Source organism: Danio rerio, chromosome 25 (genome assembly GCF_049306965.1).
Source record: "Danio rerio strain Tuebingen ecotype United States chromosome 25, GRCz12tu, whole genome shotgun sequence".
Taxonomy (NCBI): Eukaryota; Metazoa; Chordata; class Actinopteri; order Cypriniformes; family Danionidae; genus Danio; species Danio rerio.
Window position 1 is genome coordinate 16,358,175 of NC_133200.1, and position 27,478 is coordinate 16,385,652.

The 27,478-nt window shown below is 36.1% G+C and overlaps 1 protein-coding gene across 8 annotated transcripts in view; it reads left to right on the plus strand.

The window, feature by feature from the left end:
• Positions 1 to 27,478, plus strand: part of kiaa1549la (KIAA1549-like a) — a 128,379-nt gene that overhangs the window by 63,665 nt on the left and 37,236 nt on the right. For 4 of the 8 annotated variants that reach the window (XM_073942981.1, XM_073942982.1, XM_005174360.5 and 1 more), the window contains 8 exons: positions 6,709 to 6,931; positions 12,222 to 12,355; positions 12,486 to 12,654; positions 14,528 to 14,587; positions 15,032 to 15,183; positions 16,735 to 16,906; positions 20,935 to 21,095; positions 23,124 to 23,159. In XM_073942981.1, coding sequence (XP_073799082.1) covers positions 6,709 to 6,931; positions 12,222 to 12,355; positions 12,486 to 12,654; positions 14,528 to 14,587; positions 15,032 to 15,183; positions 16,735 to 16,906; positions 20,935 to 21,095; positions 23,124 to 23,159 — 1,107 coding nt within the window. The remainder of the gene's footprint in view (positions 1 to 6,708; positions 6,932 to 12,221; positions 12,356 to 12,485; positions 12,655 to 14,527; positions 14,588 to 15,031; positions 15,184 to 16,734; positions 16,907 to 20,934; positions 21,096 to 23,123; positions 23,160 to 27,478) is intronic. The other 4 variants (XM_073942983.1, XM_073942984.1, XM_009297941.4 and 1 more) reach the window with 1 other exon arrangement.

Below are 27,478 nucleotides of genomic sequence, written 5' to 3' on the forward strand. Positions count from 1 at the left end.
TTCTTTACAACTGGCTGAATTGCCCTCTCTTTTGATTATGCACAGAGTTGATTATGCACAGAGACAAAGTGCTCTGGCACTTCCACCTGTGGGGGTTTCAGGTCAACCGAGAAAAGAGCAAACTCGCCCCCGTGCAGAGGATCTCTTCTCTCGGGCTGGAGCTGGACTCGGTCACCATGGCAGCGCGCCTCTCCGGAGAGCGCGCTCAGCTGATGCTGTACTGTCTGAGAGAGCTCGACAGTAAAATAGTGGTCCCACTGAAACTATTTCAGAGGCTCCTGGGGCATATGGCATCCGCAGCCGCTTCATGCCGCTCGGATTATTCTATATGAGACCACTTCAGCACTGGCTTCACGATCGAGTCCCCAGACGCGCATGGCACGCGCGCGCACACCGAGTCTCTGTTACTGCGCTGTGTCGCCGCGCCCTCAGCCCTTGGAGCGACCCCTCGTTCCTACAGGCCTGGGTGTCTCTAGAACAGGCGTCCAGTCTTGTTGTCGTTTCAGCAGACGCTTCCAACACGGGCTGGGGGGCTGTGCGTTGCGGGCATGCGGCTGCGGACCTGTGGAAAGGTACCCAGTTGCATTGGCATATCGCCTGGAGCTGTTGGCAGTGTTCCCCGCTCTCCACCGTTTTTTTCCGGTGTTGGAGCGGCAACACGTGCTGGTCAGGACGGACAGTACGGCGGCGGTGGCGTATATCAGCCGTATAGGGGGTATGCGCTCTCGCCGCATGTCTCAGCTCGCCCGCCGTCTGCTCCTCTGGAGTCATCCGCGGCTGAAATCGCTGCACGCCATTCATATTCAGGCAAGCTCAACCGTGCAGCCGATGCGCTCTCACGGCAGCCTTGCGTCCTGGAGAATGGAGAGTCCACCCCGAGTCTGTTCAGCTGATATGGGCGCGATTCGGGGAAGCCCAGATTGATCTGTTGCTTCCCCCGAGATCGCTCATTGCCAGTTGTTCTTTCCCTGACCGAGTGCTCTCGGCACGGATGCACTGGCTTACAGCTGGCCTCGGGGCACGCGCAATACGCGTTTCCCCCAGTGAGCCTGCTCGCGCAGTTACTGTGCATGGTCAGGGAGGACGAGGAACAGGTTGCTGGTTGCGCCCCTCTGGCTCAACCGGACATGGATGTCAGAGCTCTCCCTCGCGATAGCCCTCCCCTGGCAGTCCCTTCGAGAGAGCACCTACTCTCTCAGGGACAGGGCACCACCTGGCACCCTCGCCGATCTTTGAAGAGATTTTTAGACGCGAGGAAGACTTAGGTAACCTCCGATTGCGGTGGCTAATACCGTCACTCGGGCTAGAGCCCCCTCCCCGAGCGCGCCTATGCCCTGACGTGAAGTCTATTCACTGAATGGTGTGTCTCTCGCTGAGAAGACCCCCGTAATTTGCCAGATCAGCGTTGTGCTTTCTTTACGCCGAGAGAAGTTGGAGAGCAGGCTGTCGCCCTCCACACTCAAGGTTACGTGGCTGCCATCTCCGCTCTCATAACGCGGTGGCTGGCAGCACCGTGGGAACGCATAACCTCATCATCCGGTTCCTCAGGGGCGTTAAGCGAATTAATCCACCCCGCCCCCTCTCATGCCCTCTTAGGATCTCGCCCTCGCTACACAAGCCGCGTCAGATCCCTTCGATCCTCGACTCAGTATATTTCTGTCCCTGAAGACAGCTCTGCTGGTCGCGTTGATATCGATTAGAGGGTCGGGGACCCGGAGGCATTTTTCGGTCAGTGACTCGTGCCTGTAATTGGGCTGGCTTCTCTCACGTATGAGACCCCGCCCGCGATATGTGCCCAAGGTTCCTACCACTCCGTTTTAATACGAGGTAGTGAGCCTGCAAGCGCTGCCCTCGGAGGAGGCAGACCCAGCCCTTATTTATTGTCCAGTTCGCGTTTTGCGTATTATCCGGACCGCACTCAGAGTTTAGATCATCTGAGCAGCTCTTCGTCTGTTATAGCGGTCGGCAGCAGGGAAGTGCCGTACCGAAATAAGTTCCCACTAGATTGTGGATGCCTTTCTTTCACTATCAGAGCCGAGATGAGCCGCGTCCCCCGAGAGCGCGTGCGCACTCCACTTGGAGCTTCGCATCCTCTCGAGCGCGCGCACGCGGCGCCCCTCTAACAGACATCTGTAGAGCTGCGGGCTGGGTGACACCCAACACATTTGCAAGGTTTTACAATCTGCGAGTGGAGCCGGTTTCCTCAAGGGTATTAGGTAACCCTTGGTGATTGAGGAAACAATTCGGTAGGGTGTTGAAACACGCTTGCTGCGCCATTTTCCCTAACACGGAGATACGTGCGCCTTTTTATCTGTCAGTAAAGTTCCCCATCAGGTGAGCCCTGCAGATTCCTCCGTGGCCCCCAGCACTGACTCAGCGGAGGAGTCACTTGCTGGCCCACTACGTTGTAGGTCTGCCCGCTGGTCAGCCCGCGTTTTGGGTAAAGGTGCCTGCTATGCGTGGTCCCCACTAGGCGATCCCATATGCTTATTCAGCCACGGTTAAGTCCCCCCCCCCTGGGCGGACCCGTGTCTTCCCTCCCCGCTAACCACTCTTTTGCTATGCGTACTCCACCTTTTTAGGGCTAGTCCATATGTAAATTCTGCCATCTATCCCCCCTTGGGTAACGGATGGCCTCCGCAGCGTCCTCCCTATTGGGATTGCACGCTTCCCAACGTACTGTCGTATTTTCCTAGAATTATCTAGATGCTCACGACTCCCAAAAAATATATATAAATCCGTAAAACTTCTGTTGAAGTAGGATAAATTAGGGCCAGGGACACGTTGGAGGACCGCGCCCCCCATGATGTGGGTGCGTCACGCTTGCTTGACTATCTCCTCATCGGGGGTGTTGGTAAGGTGCAGTCATTATGGCGCTTTCAATGGGCTCCCAATGCGTGGATTTTACAATCAAATCCACTTATAGTGCTGAAGTTCCCCCCGAAGGGGAACGTTCGAGGTTACTAAAGTAACCCTTCGTTCCCCGAGGAGGGGAACGGAAGCACTATACTCCGTCGCCATAATGACTGTCCCTTAGCTGTTGAAAGTCTCTTCAGCTTAAAAAGGATAGCGTCTGCTGCGCCAGGTGAGCTTATATACTCAGTTGATTGCTTATGCCGCTCACCTGCGCAGGCTTGCGCTGCCAATTCATTCTTAATTGGCCCGTTCAATACTCTTTCAGACGAGTAGCTTCTGAACCGAACCTCCCAATGCGTGGATTTTACAATCAAATCCACTTATAGTGCTTCCGTTCCCCTCCTCGGGGAACGAAGGGTTACTTTAGTAACCTCGAACGTTTCCTTGATAAAATAACTATAGAATTTTCCTATATGCTTTTCGAAAGATTGCAAATATTAAGCTCTGTGTTCAAACACTGTTCATTACAATTGCACATTTTGTCCAACCGGATAATCCTCACACGGAAATACATCTTTAAGCACTTTTGGATATTAAATGCAAAGGCAGGAACTCAAAAGCGAACATTAGGCTATAAACGGACTACAGTGCAAAAAACACATCTGTATATATATATATATATATATATATATATATATATATATATATATATATATATATATATATATATATATATATATATATATATATATATATATTATATATACACTGGATATTTTTTAATGTGGAAAGTACATTTGTTTTGCTTTACGGTTGTTGTCAAAGTTTTATGTTTTATAAATGTGCTTACCTGCCCGCTTACCCACTTGCCTTAGTGATGAGGCATGAGTGACAGGTCTATCAAATGCCTGCAAGTTCCATCATGGATATAGAACAACATTCAATATTCTTTTTTTTTTCTCATGAAGTACAGCAAAAAGCAACCCATACTGTCACATATGCTATACATTTTGAGGAGTGTAAATATTATAATTATGATAGAGTGTTCAGATGAAGAACGTGTTTAGATGAAGAAAAAAAAACAGCCAAAAAAATTAGTTGATCACATTAAAATTGCAGTTAAAATTGATGTATTTTTATAAATTTATTCACACGTTTGCATTACTGAGAGCAGGAAAGAGAAAAGCTGCACTGTTAAGCAGTGTCTTCATAAAATAATTTTCTTAAAATAAAAAATCAACAAATAAACCTGTCTTGACAGTCTTTACAAGTAAAGGCATTATCTACACACAATATGAAATCCCAATTAGAAAAATACTACAAACTATAAAATATAATTTATGAAAATACTTAAATAACACACAAATCCAAATGTCCAACACAAGCAGGCTGTGTTCCAGACCAATTCGGCTTGAAGACGTATTATGTCTCCGACACCGCCTGTAGTCCCATAAAGCAACTTGATAGCCACCGTCTTTTTAAAGAAGCGTAACCGATTTAAAAAATCAAGAGTGTGATGTAACTGATGTGTTTTATGTAATAGAATAAAATGTGAAAGTATCTTAATTTGTGGTAGCCATGAACCTTATTTAACTGAATTCCCATTAAAAAACATTGATTTTGGGACATTGATTAAAGGACAGTCCTGTAATCGATTTTTAATGTGCTTTTTTGACACCAAGTTTATTTTATATAATTTTTACATCACAGTAGTCAATTAACATCAAATCATTAGCATCATTGACATGTTTTGTGATGTCATTTTGACATCAAGATCCTGGCTAGGTATGGTTAGCCAGTCATAACAATAGCCATTTACTGACAAGCCTAAAAACACAATGCCTCATAGATCAGAGCATTTAGATTGTAAAACAAGAATGACATGATGGTAAGTAATTGATAAGTGACTTGTCATTTTTGGGAGTACTGTCCTTTTAATTGCGAATGACCACTGAGACGGTTGTTATTAGCATTTGAAGAACAGCCGTCTGTGCCTATTATGCTTTGTAATGTGTGACTCAATCTGTTCTCTTGAAGATCTCTCTCTCTATTTTCGTCCGTGTGATGTTTCTCTTCTTTTTCTCCTCCTCCTCGTCTGTCCATCAGATCAGAGGTTCTGTATTATTACAGACCCTGGAGGTGATCAGCAGGAGACGACACAATCACAAAGATACAGAAATACATCACGTTTGTGTAATTCTGTCAGAGTCAAATAGAGAAATGGTCACTCAGCTTGGCGCAAAATGATGAAATTTATTCATGTGGGATTTGTGTTAGCATTTGCCTCAAGCACTTAACAATAAACAAAGCCAGTATGAGCAGTTGTGTGAGTATTGCAGCGTAATATAAATTCAGAAAGCAAAGGCAGTCAGCTAACAACTCAAAAAATATTGACATTGTTTGCATATTTCACACATTAGTTTATTTCATTTTGACGCCACCATCCTTGCATCATGGAATATATACTGTAGATATACAAGTCTAAGTGTAACGGGGGATGTGACACTGACAACAGGGGTGAGGATCCAAATGCAGGATTTTATTTACAGGATGGTCTGGCAAGCAGATCAACACAGAAGCAAACAGATGTATGAGGGCAATCAAGAATCATAGTCAAAATAGCAGGCAAATGGTCAGAAGGCAGGCAGCATACAGGAATTATCAAACAAAACAAAGTAAAGGTTTAAAACACGGAAGGCAAGGCAAAGAAAACGCGTTGTAATGTCTCTTAACAGATAACAAGACTTAGCCACATTGTGTGTGTTGCTTTTATAGTCCCTGAATCAGTCCATGAGCAGCTTCAGCTGTGAGAGTGTAATTAGTCAGGATGTGGAACCAGTTGTGTTTGTGTGTTGCATGACTGGGTGTTGTAGTCCATAACATTGCGGAAATGTAGTTCATATGAATGTGAGTGTATTTACCAGCAATCTCTGGTTGTAGATCATTGGTGATCGTGACACTAAGGCTAATTTTATAGCTAGAATTATATGCATGTGAAGTTTATATAATTTAATAATATTTGACAAAGTTATAGCTTTACTGGCTATTAAATAAAATAACAAAATATATATTATTTTCATTAAAACAATTTTAAAACATTTTTAATCATATTTTTATTTGATTTTCATATCTTTAAATATAATAATTTATTTATTATTTAAACTTTGTGGGTTAATAATATTATTTTTTTAGAATTATTTTACATTTTATTTTACAATTAAAGACTCATGTTATCAGTTTTGAATGAAGATTCAGCACTAATATTGTGAATTTTACAGCTTAAATTACTTTTTGTATTGTAATAAATCTGGAAAAAGAAATCTTCCATAATTTAACATCTTAATGTCCTTTATTCCTATTGATTCACAGCTGAATTTTCATATTGATTCTTACAGTCTTCACAGAAATCATGGTACACTACCTGATAAACATCTTGTGTATTGACCCTAGTCAAGTCTGACCTTACTGTCCTAATTAAATAATTAAAAACCAAGGTATGATCATATATTATTTTGGTAAAATAAGCAAAATTTAGAGGCCTTTGCCTTTCATATAAGCCACTTGTGATATCAAATGATCAACTGGAAGTCAAGTTATTATTTGTTGTTTCTAAAACCTAAAACAATTAATAGAATGTTTTAGAAAAACAGTTTTAGTTAGATTTTTTTGGTAACATAAGTGTCTATCTGTACAATCACTTTTAATAAATGAACAAAATCGACTAAAGATATTAATTTCTTATTGAACATTTGTGTACATTCTTAAAATTTATTTATGGGACTACTCTAAAAAATTGCCAAAGATGTGATAAAAATGGTGGAAAACATTGTATGTGATCATTGTTCTCTCTAGATGGAAAAAGACATCTGCACTCCTTCTAATGTGACTGTGGGCTACTTCGTCATGAGAGGGAAGGCTGTGCTCGTGGCGTCGGTTGTAATAGACACTTTAGTTTCCTATGGCTTTGACAAGATATTGACTGATATCAGAGAGTATGTTCCTGTGGTATTGGCCATCCCCAATCCAGTGGCTTCATGGCTACCCACCCTCGGCATCCACTTGCAGCTCAAAACAGGTGAGACTCTTTTCCATCTGTCTTTTTTTTTTCTTTTTTTGATATTGCCTTTCATGTGAATAGATCAGTGAACATGATGAATAGAGTTATTGATTCCAAATAGGAAAAAAAAAACTGATTTTGTACAACAAAAAAAAACATCAACCTTTTTTGTATCCCAACATCTATTCATTTTGACGATATAATGAAAAGAATTGTGAAAGGAGGTGCGGCAGTTGCACAGTAGGTAGTGCTGTCGCCTCACAGCAAGAAGGTTGCTGGGTTGCTGGTTTGTACCTTGGCTCAGTTGGCGTTTCTGTGTGGAGTTTGCATGTTCTCCCTGCCTTTGCGTGGGTTTCCTCCGGGTGCTCCGGTTTCCCCCACAGTCAAAAGACATGCAGTACAGGTGAATTGGGTGGGCTAAATTGTCCGTAGTGTATGAGTGTGTGTGTGTGTAAATGTTCCCCAGTGATGGGTTGCGGCTGGAAGGGCATCCGCTGCGTAAAAACTTGATACATCTGATTAACATCTGATACATTATGTTTGTGAATGTGATGTTTCACTCACAATTTCAAAAATACTAATATAAATGTCTCTGTAACTTGAAAATTGATCTGGTGAATAAGCCTTAAATGATTCAAATACTGATTTTGAAAAATAGTTTTGAGAATATGGAAAAGATCGCTTATATAATTAGATGTTGAAAATGTTAGGAGAAATGAAATTTGACAACGGCACTAACAGTAAAATGATCATCAGTTCATCTATACTTTTGTACAAAATATCCCATTGTTATGGTGTTGGATTGAATATACATAGACCCTGGTGACTTAACATCGCAATATGTAATAATGAATCGAGACCTTTTGCAATAGTCAGCATATTGACTTATTGTGCAATAAATAATGTTGATCTTAAAAATTTTTATAAAACAGTCTTCACACCAAATATGAATTAAATTATTCAGGCAAAGTTCAGTGTAAATGCATGGAATGCCTTTGGTGTGAGCAAAAAAAAAATCGACTTGAGCAGAAAATTAATAGAAAACATTCTGTGAGTAATCGAGAGCAAGTGGCGCAGTGCTTCTCGTCTGATGAGGACCCATAAGAATGTCAAGTTTGTTTGCCTTGAAAGTGTATCATTATACAATCACTGGCATAAAATGGTCTTAAAATGACTATAATATGACTTGTCACAATAATAATTAATGACAATATATCACACAATTAAAAAATATTTTCGTTAAATGCCTAAACGAGTAGCATATTCATTTATTTAAGGATTACAATAGGGGAATTAAACGACCGTTCATTGGATGAGAAAATGCCAAAACAAGGGGATGATATAGCACTTTGATACTTAGGAACTAAAAAACTGAGCAGGACTGCACGACATTGAAAAAATCTAACATTGCGGTATTTTTTAATTTTGCGATATACATTTGAAGTCAGAATTATTAGCCCCCTTTGAATTTTTCTTTCTTTTTTAAATATTTTCCAAATGATGTTTAACAAAGCAAGGGAATTTTCACAGTATGTCTGACAATATTTTTTCTTCTGGAGAAAGTCTTATTTGCTTTATTTCGGCTAGAATAAAAGCAGTTTTTAATTTTTTAAACATCATTTTAAGCTAATTGTTTTTCTAACTGTCTAGAGAACAAACCATCTTTATACAATAACTTGCCTAATTACCCTAACCTGCCAAGTTACCCTAATTAACCTAGTTAAGCCTTTAAATGTCACTTTAAGCTGCATAGAAGTGTCTTGAAAAATATCTCGTCAAATATTATTGTGACAATGGCGGTGGTGACGACAAGGAGACAGATGGAATCCAAATGCAAGAATTTTAATAGTTATTAGCAAACAAATCCAAAACACCAGGCTAAATCGTAGTCAAAAAGCATGCAGGATCAAAATTGCAAAAAGAGTGTTCACCAAGGCAAACAAGGCAAAAACAGTCTTCCAAAATCAGTAGTCAAAAATAACAGGCTCAAAGGTCATAACAAAAGGCAGTAAGAATATGATCAAACAGTAAGAATACGCTTGGTAAGGCAGCAGATACTGGCAATACTTCGCACTGAGGCTGCGTCCGAAACCGCATACTTCCATACTATATTGTACGCTAAAATCAGTATGCGAGCCGAGTAGTATGTCTGAATTCATAGAATTCGAAAATCAGTATGTGTGAAGTAACCGGATGGCTTACAACTTCTGGTGAGATTCTGAGGTGCGCATCCCATGCATGCTGCGCTATCCCATGATGCCCTGCGAGCAAATTCATGAATGGGAGTAAAGTGACGCAATTGACGCAGGTAGAACACGTGACCATGACAAAATGGCGGATGTAGTACGTCCAAATTCCATTCATACTTTTCACTAGGGATGGCTGACGTGAAACTGATGTTTCGACACAGTGTCGAGATCCCGAAGCGCAAGTGTTTCGAAACACTGCACCGAAGCATGATCCGAAGCACCCAAGTCACGTGACTAAAGTGTTTCGAAACACCTAGTCACGTGACTAAAGCGATTCAAAGCATCGATCAGCTTAGAAACGTTTCGAGACCTGGCCAATCCTCATTTGACTGCCAAGGTCATCAACTATTCTCTGTGTCATATGGCTTAGAGGACTGTGTGTTTGCTTCTTGATCCTATGCTTTGCATGATGTTTTGGGTTCGAATCCTGACTTGTACAAATACTCTGAAATCATGGTTTTATGAATTTAATCATGTTTCTGTTTTGTGTAGCCTAAATAGGATACAGCTGCAGTTACGCCATCAATTTAGCATCATTTTTGTAACACTGTAAAACAATAATAAATATTTTTACAGTATGGATAGGTTTAGGTAGACATTAATAAAATACAATAAATGGGAAATTTAATGAATAATATAAATAATTCTTGATAACTTCAGGCCACCGTTTTTGATCTAGCAACAACCCTGTTTTAAGACAAAAACAAGACATATTTATTAACAAATTGTTCATTCGGATATCAGACCAATGTTGAAACAAAACGATACAAGAGCAAAGCATTACCAATTGGTTTTAAAGCATTTCAAAACATCTGCCATAGTGTAGCTTCGAAACCTATTAACCCCGCATGGAAGGCTGACACCTTAACCACTATACTATGTTACTTTAAGGATTCAAAATACAAAGTTGGGCTTAATCCCTCAATTTGTTCAACTGTTCTTTGCTGAAGCTGTTTTAGTGCAATACATAAAAAATGACCACTAGATGTCACTGTAGAGTGGGGTTTCGAAACGTTTCGAAGCTTCGACACATTTGCTTCGACTGTTTCAGTGTTTCACGAAGCCTCGCTTTGCCCACCACTACTTTTCACGTTTATACTTTATAGAACGCACTTTTCTAATGGCCGAGTAGTACGTTTAAATTCAAATGCAGTACCTACTGAGTAGTAGTCGGTTTCGGACGCAGCCTGAGTGTTTGGTGTGGCCAGGTTAATATGACCACCAAACAGAAAGTAACCAAAGAAGAACTGACAGTCAGAATTCCAGTGAGGACTCCCTCTGCAGGTTGGATGAGTGGTTGTCAGTTCTGTTTGTTACAATTATTTAATTTCATTATGGCAAAGATAAAATAAATCAGGTACATCTTTCAGCCTGGTTAGATCAATGCTGTTTACAGTTGAACATCTCTAAAACCGTGTGTATGTTTTTTTCTAAGAATGGTAGGCTAAGTGTAGTACCAGATGTATTTGTATCAGGGGAAAGATTACAAGTTGTATCTGAGTACAAGTACCTTGGAGTTTTAATAGATTCAAAACTATCATTTCAGTCTCAGGTTAAAAAGGTTTGTAACCGGGTCAGATTCAGTTTAGCAAATTTTAGATTTATTCGTGATCAGATGTCATGTGAGGCTGCTCTAATCTATTATCACTCCATGATCATTTCTCACATCACTTATTGTTTAACCACTTGGTCCCACGCCAGCATCACTACTCTGAAGCCACTTAAATCTTTATACAAACAATCCATAAAAACCCTTGATAAGAAATCAGTTCAATATCACCATTGTTTAATATTAAAGAAATACAACCTGCATAGTTGGGAAAATTTAATTAAATATGTACATATCTGTTTAATGTTTAAGACTTTACATAACCCGACTTCACCATTAAATCAGTTTATAAATATTAGAACAACTGCTCACCGAACTACTAGAGGAGGTGACAGAGGAGACTGCATTATTCCTCTCAAAAAAAGCAAATTCAGTCAATCTGTATTTTCAGTGAGAGCTGCTAGGGAATGGAACTCCATCCCACCCACAATTAGAAGATCATGCACTTTTCGTTCTTTTCAGTCTCATATTAGAAATTGGTTATTGACAAATCAGCATTGTCAGCATTAGTACTGTATTCTTGACACATTTGTACTGTTGTCTTTGGCTTTTTGTCCTCTGCTCCCATCAGTCTGTTCTTTTTTTTTTCTTTTTTTCTTTTCTTTACTTTTTTAACTGTATTTCTTATGAAAGTGTATTTAATGTTTAATGTTGTGCTTCTATTTTAGGTGTGACTTTTTAACATTCTGTAAAGGGTCTACGGATGAAAAATAGCCATTCTTGGCTAATTCTGGCACATTTTACAGTAATGTTTATTAATGTGCATTGACCCTGTAAACAAATAAACTAAAACTAAATTATAAATGAGCTATTAAAACTAGTATGTTTAGAAATGTGTTGAATAAATATTCTCTAATATATATAATATATATAACTGGGAAAAAAAATTAAACAGGGTCTTATAATTCAGCTGGAGGCTAATAATTCTGACTGTATATTGCGATATGAATACAATTTCACTAGATTAGTTGAATAACTATATGGAAAGAACTTATAATTTCAGATTGATTTGGATGATTGTGTATAGCAGTGCATAAAATATAATAAACAATCTACAAGCATAGATAAATTCAATAAAGAAACAGATACTAATTAAATATACTGCATTTTATTGCTTTCCCGAGGAGTTTTCTGTATTCTGTAACTGTATTCAGGTAAACAGTAATTGAATAATCAACTGTAAAATATTAATGCAAAGTCTTCGGTGTATAAACAGTTCAATCAAATTAATTGTTAATAAATTAAAAACGGTACAATATCCCATTTAAAACCCTAACACAGTCACAGGCCTCAAAAAGCACTTGCAAAATGATTATTTATAATCCAGACTCAACATTGTGTATACCCACGATGTGACTATCACGAATGATCACATTGCGATATTGATGCTGAAGCGATATATTATGCAACCCTACAACTGAGCATCTGTTTTTTTGGTTATTACATATAGTTCTTAGGTTTGTAGGTCCAGCAGATAACATCAAGTCTTGCGGATTCATCCAAATGATGGAGCAACGGTTGGAAAATGTTTTTGCTGAGGCGCAGGAGAAAGTAGAGGACTCCTACGGGACTCTTTCTGTTGAGGTAGTTTTTTCGATTGAACTTGAAAACAAAGTTTGATAAATGACTCGTCTTCAGAGGTCTGATAACGGCGTTCCTCTGAGGAGTTGTTTGTTGGATTTGGATTTATTGTTGCTTTGTGTTTTCCGGACAGATTCTGAACACGTATCAAACAGGGAATTCGCTGGCAGTCACGCTGGTGTATGTAGTGTGGAACGGCAGCTCTCCATTGAACGGTACTGTGTCCAGCGGTCTACTTAACCAGCTTACTGCTGAATTGGTGGGCTACTTTCTCTTTTTCCCTCCTCTGATCATCGCTGAGCGTAAGTTCGGGCTTGCTTTTAGCTTATGTTGTCATGTTTAGTTTACATAGTTTACTTTATATGTTCATATGCATTAAGATTGTTGTTTTAACTCTTTTTTTGATATACAGTGCTTTTAATAATTTAATGCTCACTTTGGATACACTTATTATGGACACTTTGACACCAATAAGCAATTAAATGTTAATATTTTAAAACATATTGGCTGAAAATTGATTTTAGTTATCTGAGCATGATTGCTAAAATACCTTACACATAAATTCCACAAGTTTAATATAATATGATTACATATAACATCATAAATTCATATTAGTACAATTTGTAATCAGTTTGTAATTTTATATATATATATATATATATATATATATATATATATATATATATATATATATATATATATATATATATATATATATTAATATAAAATATATCATATAGATAATACTATAATATAATATAATATAATATAATATAATATAATATAATATAATATAATATAATATAATATAATATAATATAATATAATATAATCAGTGCTTCCCACAGGTTTGAAATATACTTGCGGTTTGAAACACATCTTTAACCTGATCTAAAAAAACAACTATTTAATATATTCATAATAATAATAGACAAGAATAAAAATAATAGATTATTTAAATAAAACAAATGAGTAGATTGCACATTTCTAATGGTGTATACATATTCTGCAGCCATATTAGATGTAATTTCATCCTCTCAGAGTATTTAGTGAAGTTTTTCTGAGTAATTTAGTTTAAAGAATTAATTATTAATGTCTCTCTCGCTCTTAGAAAATTAAAGCAAAACCAAAAACTGGACATTTTAGTAGAATTAGAAACACCTGCCGAACGGAAAAAAAGGTGCCGGTCTCTGTAGGTTTGCACGTGAGACTGCAAGAGTGTTGACAGTTCTTGTGCACACAGAACAAGCACTATGAAATGGGTAAAGGAGAGAAGATTTTCCACTATGTAATCGTGTAAAAGTATGATATTAATAGTAAAAACAAAAATTGTCACTAAATATACTTTGCCGGTCGTTAATATATAAAGTCTATATGTGGGAAGCACTGATAATATAATATAATATAATATAATATAATATAATATAATATAATATAATATAATATAATATAATATAATATAATATAATATAATATAATATTTAGTAAATGTATATAATATTTCACATTTAATATGTATTTAATAAACATTTTAGTACACATCACTTATGCTGTTTCTAAGTGCATGTATCATGTATTAAAACATTACAGTATTGTATATAGTATACATTTAAAAAATAAATGGTTTATATTATATTAAATGATGATAATAATAATGTTATGTAATAATTAATATTAATATGTTAAGTAATTAATGTTTTTTAATATAATGTTTCATATTATTGCTTGAATATAGTAACATAACACGTCAGTATATTTAAATAATTATCATAATGTATGTAACTTATGTAAATAAAAGTACGCTATTATTTTGTATAATAATACATAATATGGTGTTATTGATAGTTGAAAGTACATTTTATATTGTATTAGATGTTTTGTAATAATTTCAAAATAACAAATGTCTTTTTTTTTTTTATATATATATTTTTTTACAAAGATATGTATGATGGAGCAAACTAAATCCCATGGATGTACTATATATGTATGCCAAATAATTTATGTCTGTTAGCATATTACTTAATGTGGGTCCTCATCATTACTTTTTTGTAATGCATCAAGTTGTTTTCTAAATAAAACCAATTAGATGAAGTGATAACAGAATGTTATTTCATTTTAAATGCATTCAATTTTCAGAATAGTCATTTAATAACATAAATATGTCTTTTTTTACAGCTCTAGAATACCACAACCTTAACACTTCAGTAGCAACTCGAGATTACTGGGTAATCACAGGTAATTACCTTAACAGTTCAGTGGCTAACCAGCACCCAGACAGCCATTTGCCAGCATGTGTTATGTGATTAAGCTGAGCTGACATTTTTTTCTCACTTCTTAAAGTCTTTTAAAACATGCAGAGGCTTCTTTCTTCAGAAAAAAAAGCGTATTGATGTATTATTTAGCTTCCCCATCAACTGATTTAGAGAGTTCACATTGGATCAGAATATTGAGTGTGAAAAAGCTATTTCTAGCTTGAAGTTCTTGCACTTAATGTTCTCTCTGTTGCCTTAGCTAGCTTTTCCTCCTCCTCTTTCTCCCCTTTATATCACTGTCAGAAAAACGGATCCTTTTTACCAAGGTCAACTGTATAGTAATTGCAGTTTTTTTTTGTATGAAAGTTCACTTTGTCACCTTGTTTCATCCCTCTTTGTCTTTCTCTTTTTCTCACTCTCTCTTCAGTAATTCAAGACGTTGACAGCTCTTCTCTTGAGGGGAGTTATCAGAGCTTTGCTAGTCTAATGGAGCAGCGTCTGGCGGAGCTCTTTCTGGTTGCCAGTCGACACGGCCTCCGCTTCAGGAGAGCCACGACTGTAGGCGACTACACTGTCCAGGTGTGACTTCAGTTTGTTAATTGCTAGCAATTTTAGCACTTATAATTTACAGGTTTTCTCCACTTGAAAAAACAGGCTAAATATATTGATGACTCATCCTGGACTAAGGACTTTTTGTCCAATTGAATGCTTTACAATGAGACGGCACTGCTTCAATATGACTGCAACTAATTAGCAAGCCACAAAATGTTTTCATGGCCGCGAATTACTGTTACTAAGTTATGTAATTAGCTTGTAATTTTAGCATTTACAGTTTGCTGGTTTGCTTCACCTAAAAATACGGGACACATATATTGATGACTCATCCCACACTAAGGAATTTTTGTTCAATCAAATGCTTTAAAATGAAAGACAGCCCACCCCAATATTACTGCAACTAATTAACAAGCTACAAACAGTTTTCATGGTTGCGAATTACTGTAACTAAGTATATAATCGCATTTACAATTTACAGGTTTTACAAGTCACTTGAAAAAACGGACTTAAAATATTGACGACTCATCCTGCACTAAGGATTTTTTGTCCAATCAAACACTTTAGAAAATGAGAGCTTTTGCCCCAATATGACTGCAACTTATTAGATAGCCACAACATGTTTTCACTGCTGCTATTTACTGTAACTAAGCATATAATTGCTTGTAACTTTAGCGTTTACATTTTGCTGGTTTGCTTCACCTGAAAAACATGGGGGATACATATATTGATAGCTTACATTGCACTACCAAATTTTTGTCTAATCAAATGCTTTAGAAGGAGATAGCTCCACCCCAATTTGACTGCAATTAATTAGCAAGCTACAAAATGTTTTCATGGCTGCGAATTACTATAACTAATTATATAATTGCCTGTAATTTTAGAGTGTACAATTTACAGGTTTTCGTCACTTGAAAGAACATTGATGACTCATCCTGCACTAAGGATTTTTTTGTCCAATCGAACACTTTAGGAAGTGACCGCTTTTGCCCCAATATGACTGCAACGTAATAGCAAGTCACAACATGTTTTCACAGCTGCTATTTACTGTAACCTAGTATATAATTGCTTGTAACTTTAGCGTTTACATTTTGCTGGTTTGCTTCATCTGAAATTGATGACTCGCATTGCACTACCGATTTTGTGTCCAATCAAATGCTTTAGAAGGAGATAGCTCCACTGCAATTTGACTGTAACTAATTAACAAGTTACAAAATGTTTTATGGCACCGAATTACCGTAACTAAGTATATTATTGCTTGGAATTCATTGAGAGAATGGATCAAAAATACTGATGACTCAACCTGAACTTTGATAATTTTTGTCAAATCAGATGCTTTAAAATGGCAAAGTCCTGCCCCAGTACAATCTGCAGCCTATTTGAAAGTTTGAAAGAAAAGTTCATGGTTCCTATCATGCTAAAACTAAACATAATGGTCATTTCAAATTATCGACAATGTTGCTCATTTTGCATGCAAATACAGTATGTTAGCCAATCATAAAAGGGTTTATTTACACGTTAGAGTCTATTTTTTGGGGGTGTTTTCTAAGCATCTTCAAATGTGTTTTCCTCATACAGATGGTCAGTATCCGGCGACTCTCTGGCCCTAAGAATCCAGCTGAGCTGACCTACTACATACAAATGAACGGTTCTCCAATAACCGGCACTACTGCAGCTAAAACCCTCAACACGGTGGACTCTCAGACTATGGCTCTCACTCTAGGCTACTTCATCCAGATTCAAGCTGAGGGTATGCACATATTTCACTCATCTAGCCTAGTTCTTTTGTATCATTAATCTGCAGAAATAACTGTGTGAGTATTTACTGTAAAATGTATCTAGAACTATATGTTTAAAGCGTCAATAGTGATTAGTTAACGTTATAGTTAATATTTTTGGTTATATTAGCTAAGCTAATACTCATATACTTGAGGAAAGTGATTTGAAGAGCTCTCAAAATATAACTAGTAAATTCCCGAACACAGTTTTATGTCAACTAGTGGCGATAAAAACTGACTGTGTTGTCACATCGTGTCCTGTCTGGACCAAAAAGATGCATGTGAACACAACAAACAGGCAACAGCCGACTGAAGCAAGAACCTACAGTGTATGCCTGCGTGAGAAGATGTATATGTCCACACCTGCAGGTGGCAGTATCTGTATTCTTATTCCACAAAGATAAACCAGAACTAGTACTGCACACATACAAACTGTAAAACAAATTGTTTACATATCATTTTCATAATACTTTTCACTCACCGCAGGGGGATAATCAATGTTGTTTGCAAATATTTAAGTAATGCAACAAATTAACAGCCAGATTCTTTGTGTTCCATTTTGACTTGTTTGCTTAGTTTAGAAACTTCAGAATTTGTTCTCGTGCTTAGATTGGCAGCTAAACAGCCAATCAGACCTCTCTCTGTTACTGATGGCTGATTTTACATGCTAAATCATCAAACTTCTTCTAATGTGAGCCCGACAACTTTTTTGCCATGATGAAAAACCAACACAGGCTTATTCTAAAAACTTAGCCCTATATACATTTCTGGAGATCGCGAATTATGTAGCCAGAAATATGTACGGCTGTAAGTATGTATGTAAGCATTTTGAACACTCGAGACAGTATGATTTCATTCCTTTTCGCCCTTACCAGCTGAGCGCCTAACTTTATATGGATGGCTTTAACGCTGTTATCAGTCCCCATAGCTCGCCATGTATGTTGGTGCACTTAAAACACACAAAGGAGTCGAAGAGGGGTTAGAGTCTGGCGAAGAACAGGTCAATCTGTGCTTTTGAAAACACAATTGGTTGAGCTTAGGGAAGGACTAGGGTGGGTCAGTCAATTGGTCAGTCAGTCGACAGCGACCTCTGGTGGATTTACGCAAGAAGAGTAGGACCGTATGGCACTCGCCAGCAAAATTTGAGATCTCAAAAAACGTACACAGCAGCCTCTGCTGCCCCAAAATAGTTTGTACAACTGACATCAGTGATTTCTCAAATTATTTTGTATAATTGCGACACAGTGCGCTTAAAAAAAAAAAGAGTTAATCATAACAGGCCCTTACCTAGAAATAACTGTAGCCAAATAGTCAAACAGTATTAAATAAAACCATACAATATATTTTTTTAAATTGGTATTAAAACACACCAATAATTAATCTCCTCCTTTTCTTGTCTGGATTTTTAAGGACCAATTCTACTGGAAAATGATTCGCTGTCTGGGGATCCTTTCTTGAATATTTAGACCTAAAACCTGCTCAATTTGAGCCCAGCAATACTCACGAAAACAGACCGGCACACTACCTTTCAGTACACTGGCACACTACTTTATGATGACTTTACCTTGTAGTACTACTTTGGTGTAACTGTATTTCCAACAGCTGAAACCAAACGTATGCTAGGTGACAATACACCCTGCAGGCAAAGGACATCAACATGACGTCGTATTGAGATTGTACCCCAGCATAGTGGGGATGTTGGATTTCGTTTGGAAAGGAAAATCTGGTTGACGTCAGAACCCAACGTCAGACCGACGTCAGTGTCCAACGTCCAACCTAAAATCAACCTAAAATCAACCAAATATCAACGTTTAATCATGTTACACCTTGACGTTGTCTGGGCGTTACCACTATGGCCTCTATCAGATGTTGGACTTTGGTCACTTTCCAATACAACCTAAAATCAACCAAATATTAATGTAATTTTACATCATTATTAAATATCAAAATGACGTCCTTAAACATTGAATTTTGGTCACCTGATGCCATGACCTAAATCTAACCTAATATTAACGTCTTATGATGTTGTGTGCCTGCTGGGCAGTTTACCTGTAAGAAGTCTACATAATAACGTAACATAAATGTTCTGTTGTGCTTGAAAAAATGCTTAAAAAAAAAACATCTAATCCAAAAAGCATCACTTAACAACTCAGCGCGAAAGTATCCAGCTTCGCTTTGCCATCACTGTAATATTTATAAAGCAAGAACAGCTATCAGAAATGTTTTAGCTGCATGCAGAACTCTGCATTAATGAACCAAAAATGACCCGAAAATTCTGCTTTGTCTCAACAAGGAGCCAAAAAAATGAGCTTGATAATGCTGACTTATTCTTCCAAATGAGGTCTACAGCTACTCTGGAGAAACCTCAGGGGATTTGGGTGTAGAGAGTTTACACAAGTTTACTGAGCTCTCAACTGGGGAGTAGAGCCTGGTTTTGTCTGCCAGAGACGAGCAAAGCCCCAGTTTTGTATGAATAAAACACAATCAGACCCAGCAGTGGGGGTTTAATCTCTCAGATAAGAGCTACAGCCCAAAGACAGATTCAGCTCATTAGGAGCAAACCACAGACAGTTGGAGACAGAGGAGGGCTGGATTACTGTAAGTGGAGACGCAAGTGTCGGAAATCATGTGCAAACTCCTGGAATGAATCGATTGATTTCTTATGTAGCCAAACCGAACACTGTTCAGACAACTTTAACGCTTCTCACATCATCACAGTTTGTTTCCTGTGGTGTAGAACATGGTAATAAAATATGACGAGAGTTCAGATATTTGCTGTTAAACCGAGTCAGAACAAATTGATCTGGATAATGTCAGTAAACTTTGAAAGAAAGTTAAATTATGTAATTACTGTATACTGTATATAATTACTGGATTACTGTATACGTTCAGTCATTTTGTTAAGTACACCTTACTAGTACCGGGTTGAACACCCTTTTGCCTTTAGAACTGCCTTAATCCTTCATAACATAGGTTCAACAAGGTACTGGAAATATTCCTCAGAGATTTTAGTCCATATTGACATATTAGCAACACGCAGTTGCTGCCGATTTGCATCTAGGTGCTCTATTGGATTAAGATCTGGTGACTGTGGAGGCCATTTGAGTACAGTGAACTCATTGTCATGTTTAAGAACATAGTGTCCTGCATCCATTACACAGAAAAATCTAAATTTAAGTATTTTCAGCATAATTTATGCATTGCAGACTCATTGTGAAAAAATACCCTCATTTACATTTTAGTATGGATTTTGTAGCCAGAGCTGCATTTCGTCTTTAAAACAAATGCTATGGGGCGGTATGATGCCGCAGACGGCTTTGTTTCTTTTCGCACTTCTAGCTGACTGCTTACCTTTGTGTGGACCACTTTTCTGCTTTTACCGGTTTGCCCAGTTGCTCGCCATGTACGCCGCCCGACTTGAGATGCAGAGGAGTTGACCGCAATGACAGGGTATGAGTCCGGTGAAGAACAGTTCCAGAAAGCATTTAAAACAACAACAGGTTGTTTTACAACCTTATAAACAACAGGTTTAGAATGTGGTAAGATCTAAAAAGGTGGTAAAAATCAGGCGGTCACAAGGGCTTTTCTTTTTCTGGATTGCTTTTGAAAACAGTCAGTTGGGTTTAGAGAAGGGTGGGTGTGGGGATCGGTCGGTCAGTCAGTGTGACCCAGTCAGACACTTACGAGAGAAATTTGACGTCTGAAAAAGTGTACGCATCTGCCTCTGGTGAATTTGCGGGAAAAAAAAAACTACAAAAAAAAAAGTACCTCCTTTGACATATTTTGCGACCCCCAGAAATGTATATAGTATAGTATAGTATGTATATATGTATATTAGTAATGAGCCTGGGTTGCATTTATTACTAAAAACTACTAAATTAGAGAAAAAAATAGTTTATTTGGGAGTAACAAGTTACAGTGTGGTTAAAAACATATCAAACATAATTTCTGATGTCTGAATGATTTTTTTTATTTGTCTGATGTGTTTGTGTGTAAACAGCGGTGGTCAAGAGTATGCCGAGTAACGTCTGGATCCTGGCGGTCCTGATTCCCGTATCGTTAGTTATAGTCGTGGTAATCATGGCGGCTGCTATTATTTGCCGGAGAAACAGAACCGTTTTCAAGACCAGTGCGTTTCGCAATTTCCATCCCCGCACCAAGGTAAGCTTTTCCAGACCATGACTCTTTCAATAAACACATCACTGTCTTGTCCAGATGAGGATGTTTATGTAAGCATCATATTCATTTAATTATTTAAAACCCTGCGACAATGGGTATCACTTGCTTATTACTGTAACTGACATACAAGAAGATTAAAATTCTACAAATTATTTCTTGTTTTCAAATGGTCAATAATACTGTAAAACTGAATGGGTTTTCTTTTAACAAATCTAAAAACACTTCAATGTAAATATTTGTTAATGAGATACATATAATTGTTTTATTAAATCATTTTATGCAAATTTTTATTTATAAAATATACATTAAAAGTAACTTACTGTAACGCCCCGGGTTCACTCAAGGAAGACACAGGCTAGCAAGATTATCAAAACACGTATATTTATTACAATTATTCACAAGGAAGACTGGAAAGACATTGAGTGAAAACAAGCAACAGACGAGACATCACGAAGAGAATACCGGACCAGGAACTAAGTGAAAACAAGGGCTGCGTCCGAAACAGCCTACTACTCAGTAGGAACTGCATTTAAATTTAAACATACTACTCGGCCATTAGAAAAGTATGTTCAATACAGTATGAACGTGAAAAGTATGAATGGAATTCGGGCATACTACATCCGCCATTTTGTCATGGTCACGTGACCTCCTTACTCCCATTCATGAATTCGCTCGCGGGGCATCATGGGATAGCGCAGCATGCATGGGATGTGCACTCTAGAATCTCGCCGGAAGTAGTAAGTCATCCGGGTACTTCTTGCATACTGATTTTCGAATTCTATAAATTCGGACATACTACTCTGCTCGCATACTGATTTTAGCGTACTATATAGTATAGAAGACGCAGCCAGGGACTTAAATACATATGAGATGGTGAACTGATTACATACAAGGGTGAGACACAGGTGAAGGTGATGAACATAATGCGGGAGCAAGAACAAAGGAACACATGGTGAAGGTCACACGGTGAAAACAAATATACACAAGAAGACTGGGTGTGACATTTACATTTGATGTAATTAAATTATTATTGTAAAGGAGATGTTTGTATGTTTGTAAGTAAATATTTTTATATATATTTGAATTTGTAATTTAAATATTTAAAACATACATCTATTTCTATTATGTTTTCGTAATGTATTAATCTATTTTTATTAATATTATTTGCATTTTATTTTATTTTTGTGTATAAGATAAACACATTAACTATAAGTTACATTTATAATGTAAATAGTTTTATTGTTTTATATTTAATTATATATATATATATATATATATATATATATATATATATATATATATATATATATATTTTACGAGTATTAAATGTATTTTTAATCGTTAATATTATTTAATTATTAAAATACTGCATATAAATTTTTTAAAGATTTATTTTTTTTAAGTGGATAGGACAGTATTTCAGACAGGAAGTGAAGTGGGAGAGAGAAAGGGGGTAGGGACAGGAAATGTCCTCAAGGCGGGATTCCAACTCAGGACGCCCTGAAGTGCTACTGCACCATATGTCAGTGCACTAACCACTAGGCTATTGCGCCGACAATTATTAATATTTTATTATTGTAAAAATGTATGTTTAAAATATAGTTACTTTTGGTTATGTAATTAAATAATAACTACTTTATCTATGTTATGTGTGCATACATATAATAATACTTTCTGGTTTATTTGTCATATTTAATTATCTTCACATTAATGAATCAGCCTAATTTTTAATGAGGAAATGAGACTCATCATAATGTTAAACCAGTGATCTCTAAACTACTAACAAGCCTAAAACATCCGGCTTTCCTTTATAATACCACAACATACCTTTCTTTATGATTTAATATCTGAGTATGGTGCTCAGCATAAACCTCTGAGATTTTTTCTTGAGTGTTATACACTTTATGTTGTTGTCACCACACATGAAATATGCTGCATAAAACCTTGGAATGACACATTTCACCGTGACACTCCCAAAATATCCCTTGTCTTCACTGCTTCCCTGTCCAGACCTCATATCGAAGAGATGGCAGTTACCACCACCAGGTATTTCTGGCTTGTGCATGGTGTTTGACTGCATGTTTACAGCAGTGTTATTTTGTTGATGAATCATTTTCGTCATATTTTTTTTGGTCAATAGCTTTTTGTACTTAAAGGAAATGAGACAATAACTAAATAAAAGGCAGTTTTGAATGATTAATACAATGAAGAAAATTGACTGACATTTTTGTCAATAAAATAAAAAGACAAAAATGACATCATATTGACGTTGTACTCCAACGTACCCCAACGTCATGGGGACGTTGGATTTTGTTTGGAAATGAAAATTGTGTTGATGTCAGAACCACAACGTCAGACGTACAAATGTTATCAATGTCCAACATCTAACCTAAAATCAACCAATTATCAACGTCTAATCATGTTACACCTTGACGTTGTGTGGACGTTACCCCTATGACATCTATCAGACATTGGATTTTGCTCCATTTCTAAAGCAACCTAAACTCAACCAAATACCAACGTAATTAGACGTCGGTATTAGACATCAAAATAACATTTTCCTTAGACGCTGACTAGACATTGAATTGTGGTCATCTGACATCATGACCTAACATTAAAATGTGTCTGCTGGGAGCTTTCAGTTTGACTGAAATAAAAATAATAAACATAATAGTTGAATGTAAAAATTTAATTATGTCCATATTCAATAATGTCAATATTATTAGCTCCTTTAAGACTTTTTGCAATTAATATTTGGTTTTTGTTGTCTTTTTTGTTGTTTTTGTTGACTTGCCTAATAAAGTTAATTAACCTAGTTAATCTTTTAAATGGCACTTTAGACTAAATACTGGTATCTTGCAAAAAAGGTGGTAAAATCATCTGTCATCATGGCAAAGACAAAAAAAAAATGAGTTATTAAAACTTAGTCTTTAAAATTTATGTATTAAAATTGTTAAAATAAAACATCTCAGTTAAACATAATTTGGTGAATAATTTGAAAGAATGCAAATTTCACAGGAGGGCTTATAATTTTGTCTTTAACTGTGTGAATGTGTGTATATATATGAAGAATGCTATATATTGCAACACTGTTAAAAAAATCTGTAATTCTATGTTTTGTTTTGTTTTCGGAAGCTGGTGTTCCAGAAAAAATAAAATAAATAAATAACGGCCATTAAATTACAGAAATATACAGTAAAATAACAGACAATAAATTACCATAAAATATTGGCCCTTAAATTACAGGAATTACAGGGGGATTTTAGACATATGCTTAATTAATAAATGCGGCTCTGGTCTTAAGGGTCCATTTTCATAAATTGAGATTTGAAAACTGAATAAATACATTTCCATTTATATATATATATATATATTACATTAGCATCCGCTGCTTAAAACATGTGCTGGATAAGTTGGCGGTTCAAATTTCTGTGGAGACCCCAGATAATTAAAGGGACTAAGCCGAAAAAATAAAAAAATAAAAGACAAAATACTCCAAAAAAACTTTAAAAGTTTTAAAAAGCCTTTAAAGCTTAGCAATGTATACAATGTTTTATTTACAGAAGGAAATTTTGAAAATGTCTTCATGGAAGATAATATTTACTTAATTTTCTTATGACTTTTTTTAAAAAGACATTCTATAGTCAAGGGTCACAAATTACAATTAAACTAAAAATCACTTGACAGTTATTGGACTGAAGTATGACTAAAACAATAGCATTTTTGTCAAAACTCTAAAAGAACTAAATAACAAAATGCTGTCAAAATTTGACATTCATTATTCTTGTCGACTGTACTTGTAAGAAATCAGTCCTCAATACACATTTCCCACATATTTGATGAACGCATTGGTCAAATCTAACGTATGTTAGCTAGCAAGGAATCTAGTGAGCAATTGAAGTAATTTCAAACTGTTACTGTAATTAAAATATTCTTATCATGCTCGGATTATGAGGCTTTCTAACAGATACAGAGCAAATGGGGGTAAAAAAGTAGGCCACCCTGAGCCGAGAGATACGCCGAGGTTATGTATATGCATAATTAGGTGAAGTTTAAATAGATTCCTAGGGCTTTTTGCATAAATTGAGATACAAGTGGAAATCAGAAATATTTGTTTATAGTGACACCGGTGGCCACTATAGAATTAATGATGTAGAAAATGCCCTTGCAACTATATATCAAAAATGATTTCTTTTTATATTTTATATAGCGCTAGCCAATGATTAATCATGATGTCTGTATATGTGTGTGTATATTTATTATGTAAATATAAATAGACATATGCGTGAATTTCAGAAAATTATTATTTATTTATTTTGATATATAATGTATATGTCATACAATGGATATATAGATTTAAATATGTATGCAATTTTTGTTTTGTTTTATAAAGATTTGTTTTCATTTGTGTCTTTGGCTGTGTATTTTTATATACATAATATACGGTGCTCTCAGCATAAATGTACACCACATTTTGAAAACTTTTATCAATTTTTCAGTGATTATAGCTCATATATATATTTAGTGCATTTCAACAAAACACATTTATTATACTGTGATAGTCAATAAAATATAATTTTAGTCACCAAACATCTTTAGAAAGATGTTTATTATTAATTCAAGCAAAATATTTGAAAAAGTACAGAATTTTAACATTAAATATATATTTTGTTTCTTAACACTTTTATTTAATATTTTACATATGAATTTGAGCTACAAGTGTTTGGGCTGTTATTGTAATATTATTGCAATTAAGCTCCAGATTTGGCTTCATTACTGACCAATTTAATGGATATGCACAAATATAATATTGTAAAGCTTCCTATAGTAAATATTAATGTAAATGAGAGATTTTTGAGGGGTGTACTTATATATGCTGAGCACTGTATTTACACAATACACACGCATATATTTTGTAAAAACAGACTTTAAAAAAAATGAAACAGACTTATTTTAGATGTGATTTATCACGATTAATCATCACCTAGCACTAATTACACTCTATACCAACAGATTATGATACTGTAAAGTAAAGTAAAAATTAAAATAAATAAAATGCAGACAATTTTTAATAAAACAAAATAACTAATAATAAATTAGTAATACAATTTTACTATTTCATTGTTTGATATATTACTGTATTATGTTTTAGTTTATTCATTTATTACTAATACTATTTTATTATTCACTTTAAGCCAAGGTTACGTATTTCCATAATTAGGTGAAGTTTAAATAGTTTGTCAGTGTAATTGTCTATGCAAAATCCAAAATGTTTGTTATTAGTGACACTGGTGGCCAATAGGTGAACTGCAGACAGCAACTAATTTTTATGCACACGTAACATACAAGAGACTAAACGCAAGTCAACGCTTTCATTAATTTACGGCAAAGTTTCTCAGTATTTGATTGGAAGTTAATAGTTGGAAATACTATTGCAGTAAAAGCAACCAGATGTCGTCCGCGATGCCAAAATGTATGTTTAGGTGAAAATGTTAAATTGTGCAGCGCACTTTTGTAAAATAAATAAATACATTTAAATAAACCTTAAAAACCCTTATTAAAACAAAATGAGCTTCACATTTGCAACACTTGGGAAATATGTGGAACACATCTAAGATTTTTGTGGCATAATGGGTCCCACTTTATATTGTGGCCTTAACAATTATGTACTTACACAGGAATTAATAGTTTGTTACAATGTACTTATTGTATAAATACATGCATTTACTGTGTACTTATGCTTGATTAAATACATGTATGTAATTACATCTGTAATTAACTTTTGTAGTTACATTTGTAAATACACGGTTGACCATCCATTACACCTTAACCTACCCATACCACTAAACCTGTCCATAACCCAACCTCTATCCCAACTCAAGAGCACCACAAGTGTTCTCAAATACATTATAAACACAGTAAGTACATTGTATTTATTTTTTGATGTAAGTACATAGTAGTTAAGGACACTTAATATAAAGTGGGACCGCATAATGCTCAAAATTATAAAGTGTAATGTTTAAAAATACTGGCAAAAGCAAAAACTCTTCAAGCAATGCTGTCACCATAATATTTAGACCATTATTTCATTTATTATTCAAAATTATTATATTATATTATATTATATTATATTATATTATATTATATTATATTATATTATATTATATTATATTATATTATATTATATTATATTATATATGGGCGAAGCAGTGGCGCAGTAGGTAGTGCTGTTGCCTCACAGCGAGAAGGTCGCTGGGTCGAGCCTCGGCTCAGTTGGCATTTCTGTGTGGAGTTTGCATGTTCTCCCTGCATTTGCGTGGGAGACAAAAGACATGTCCAAAGACATGCGGTACAGGTGAATTGGG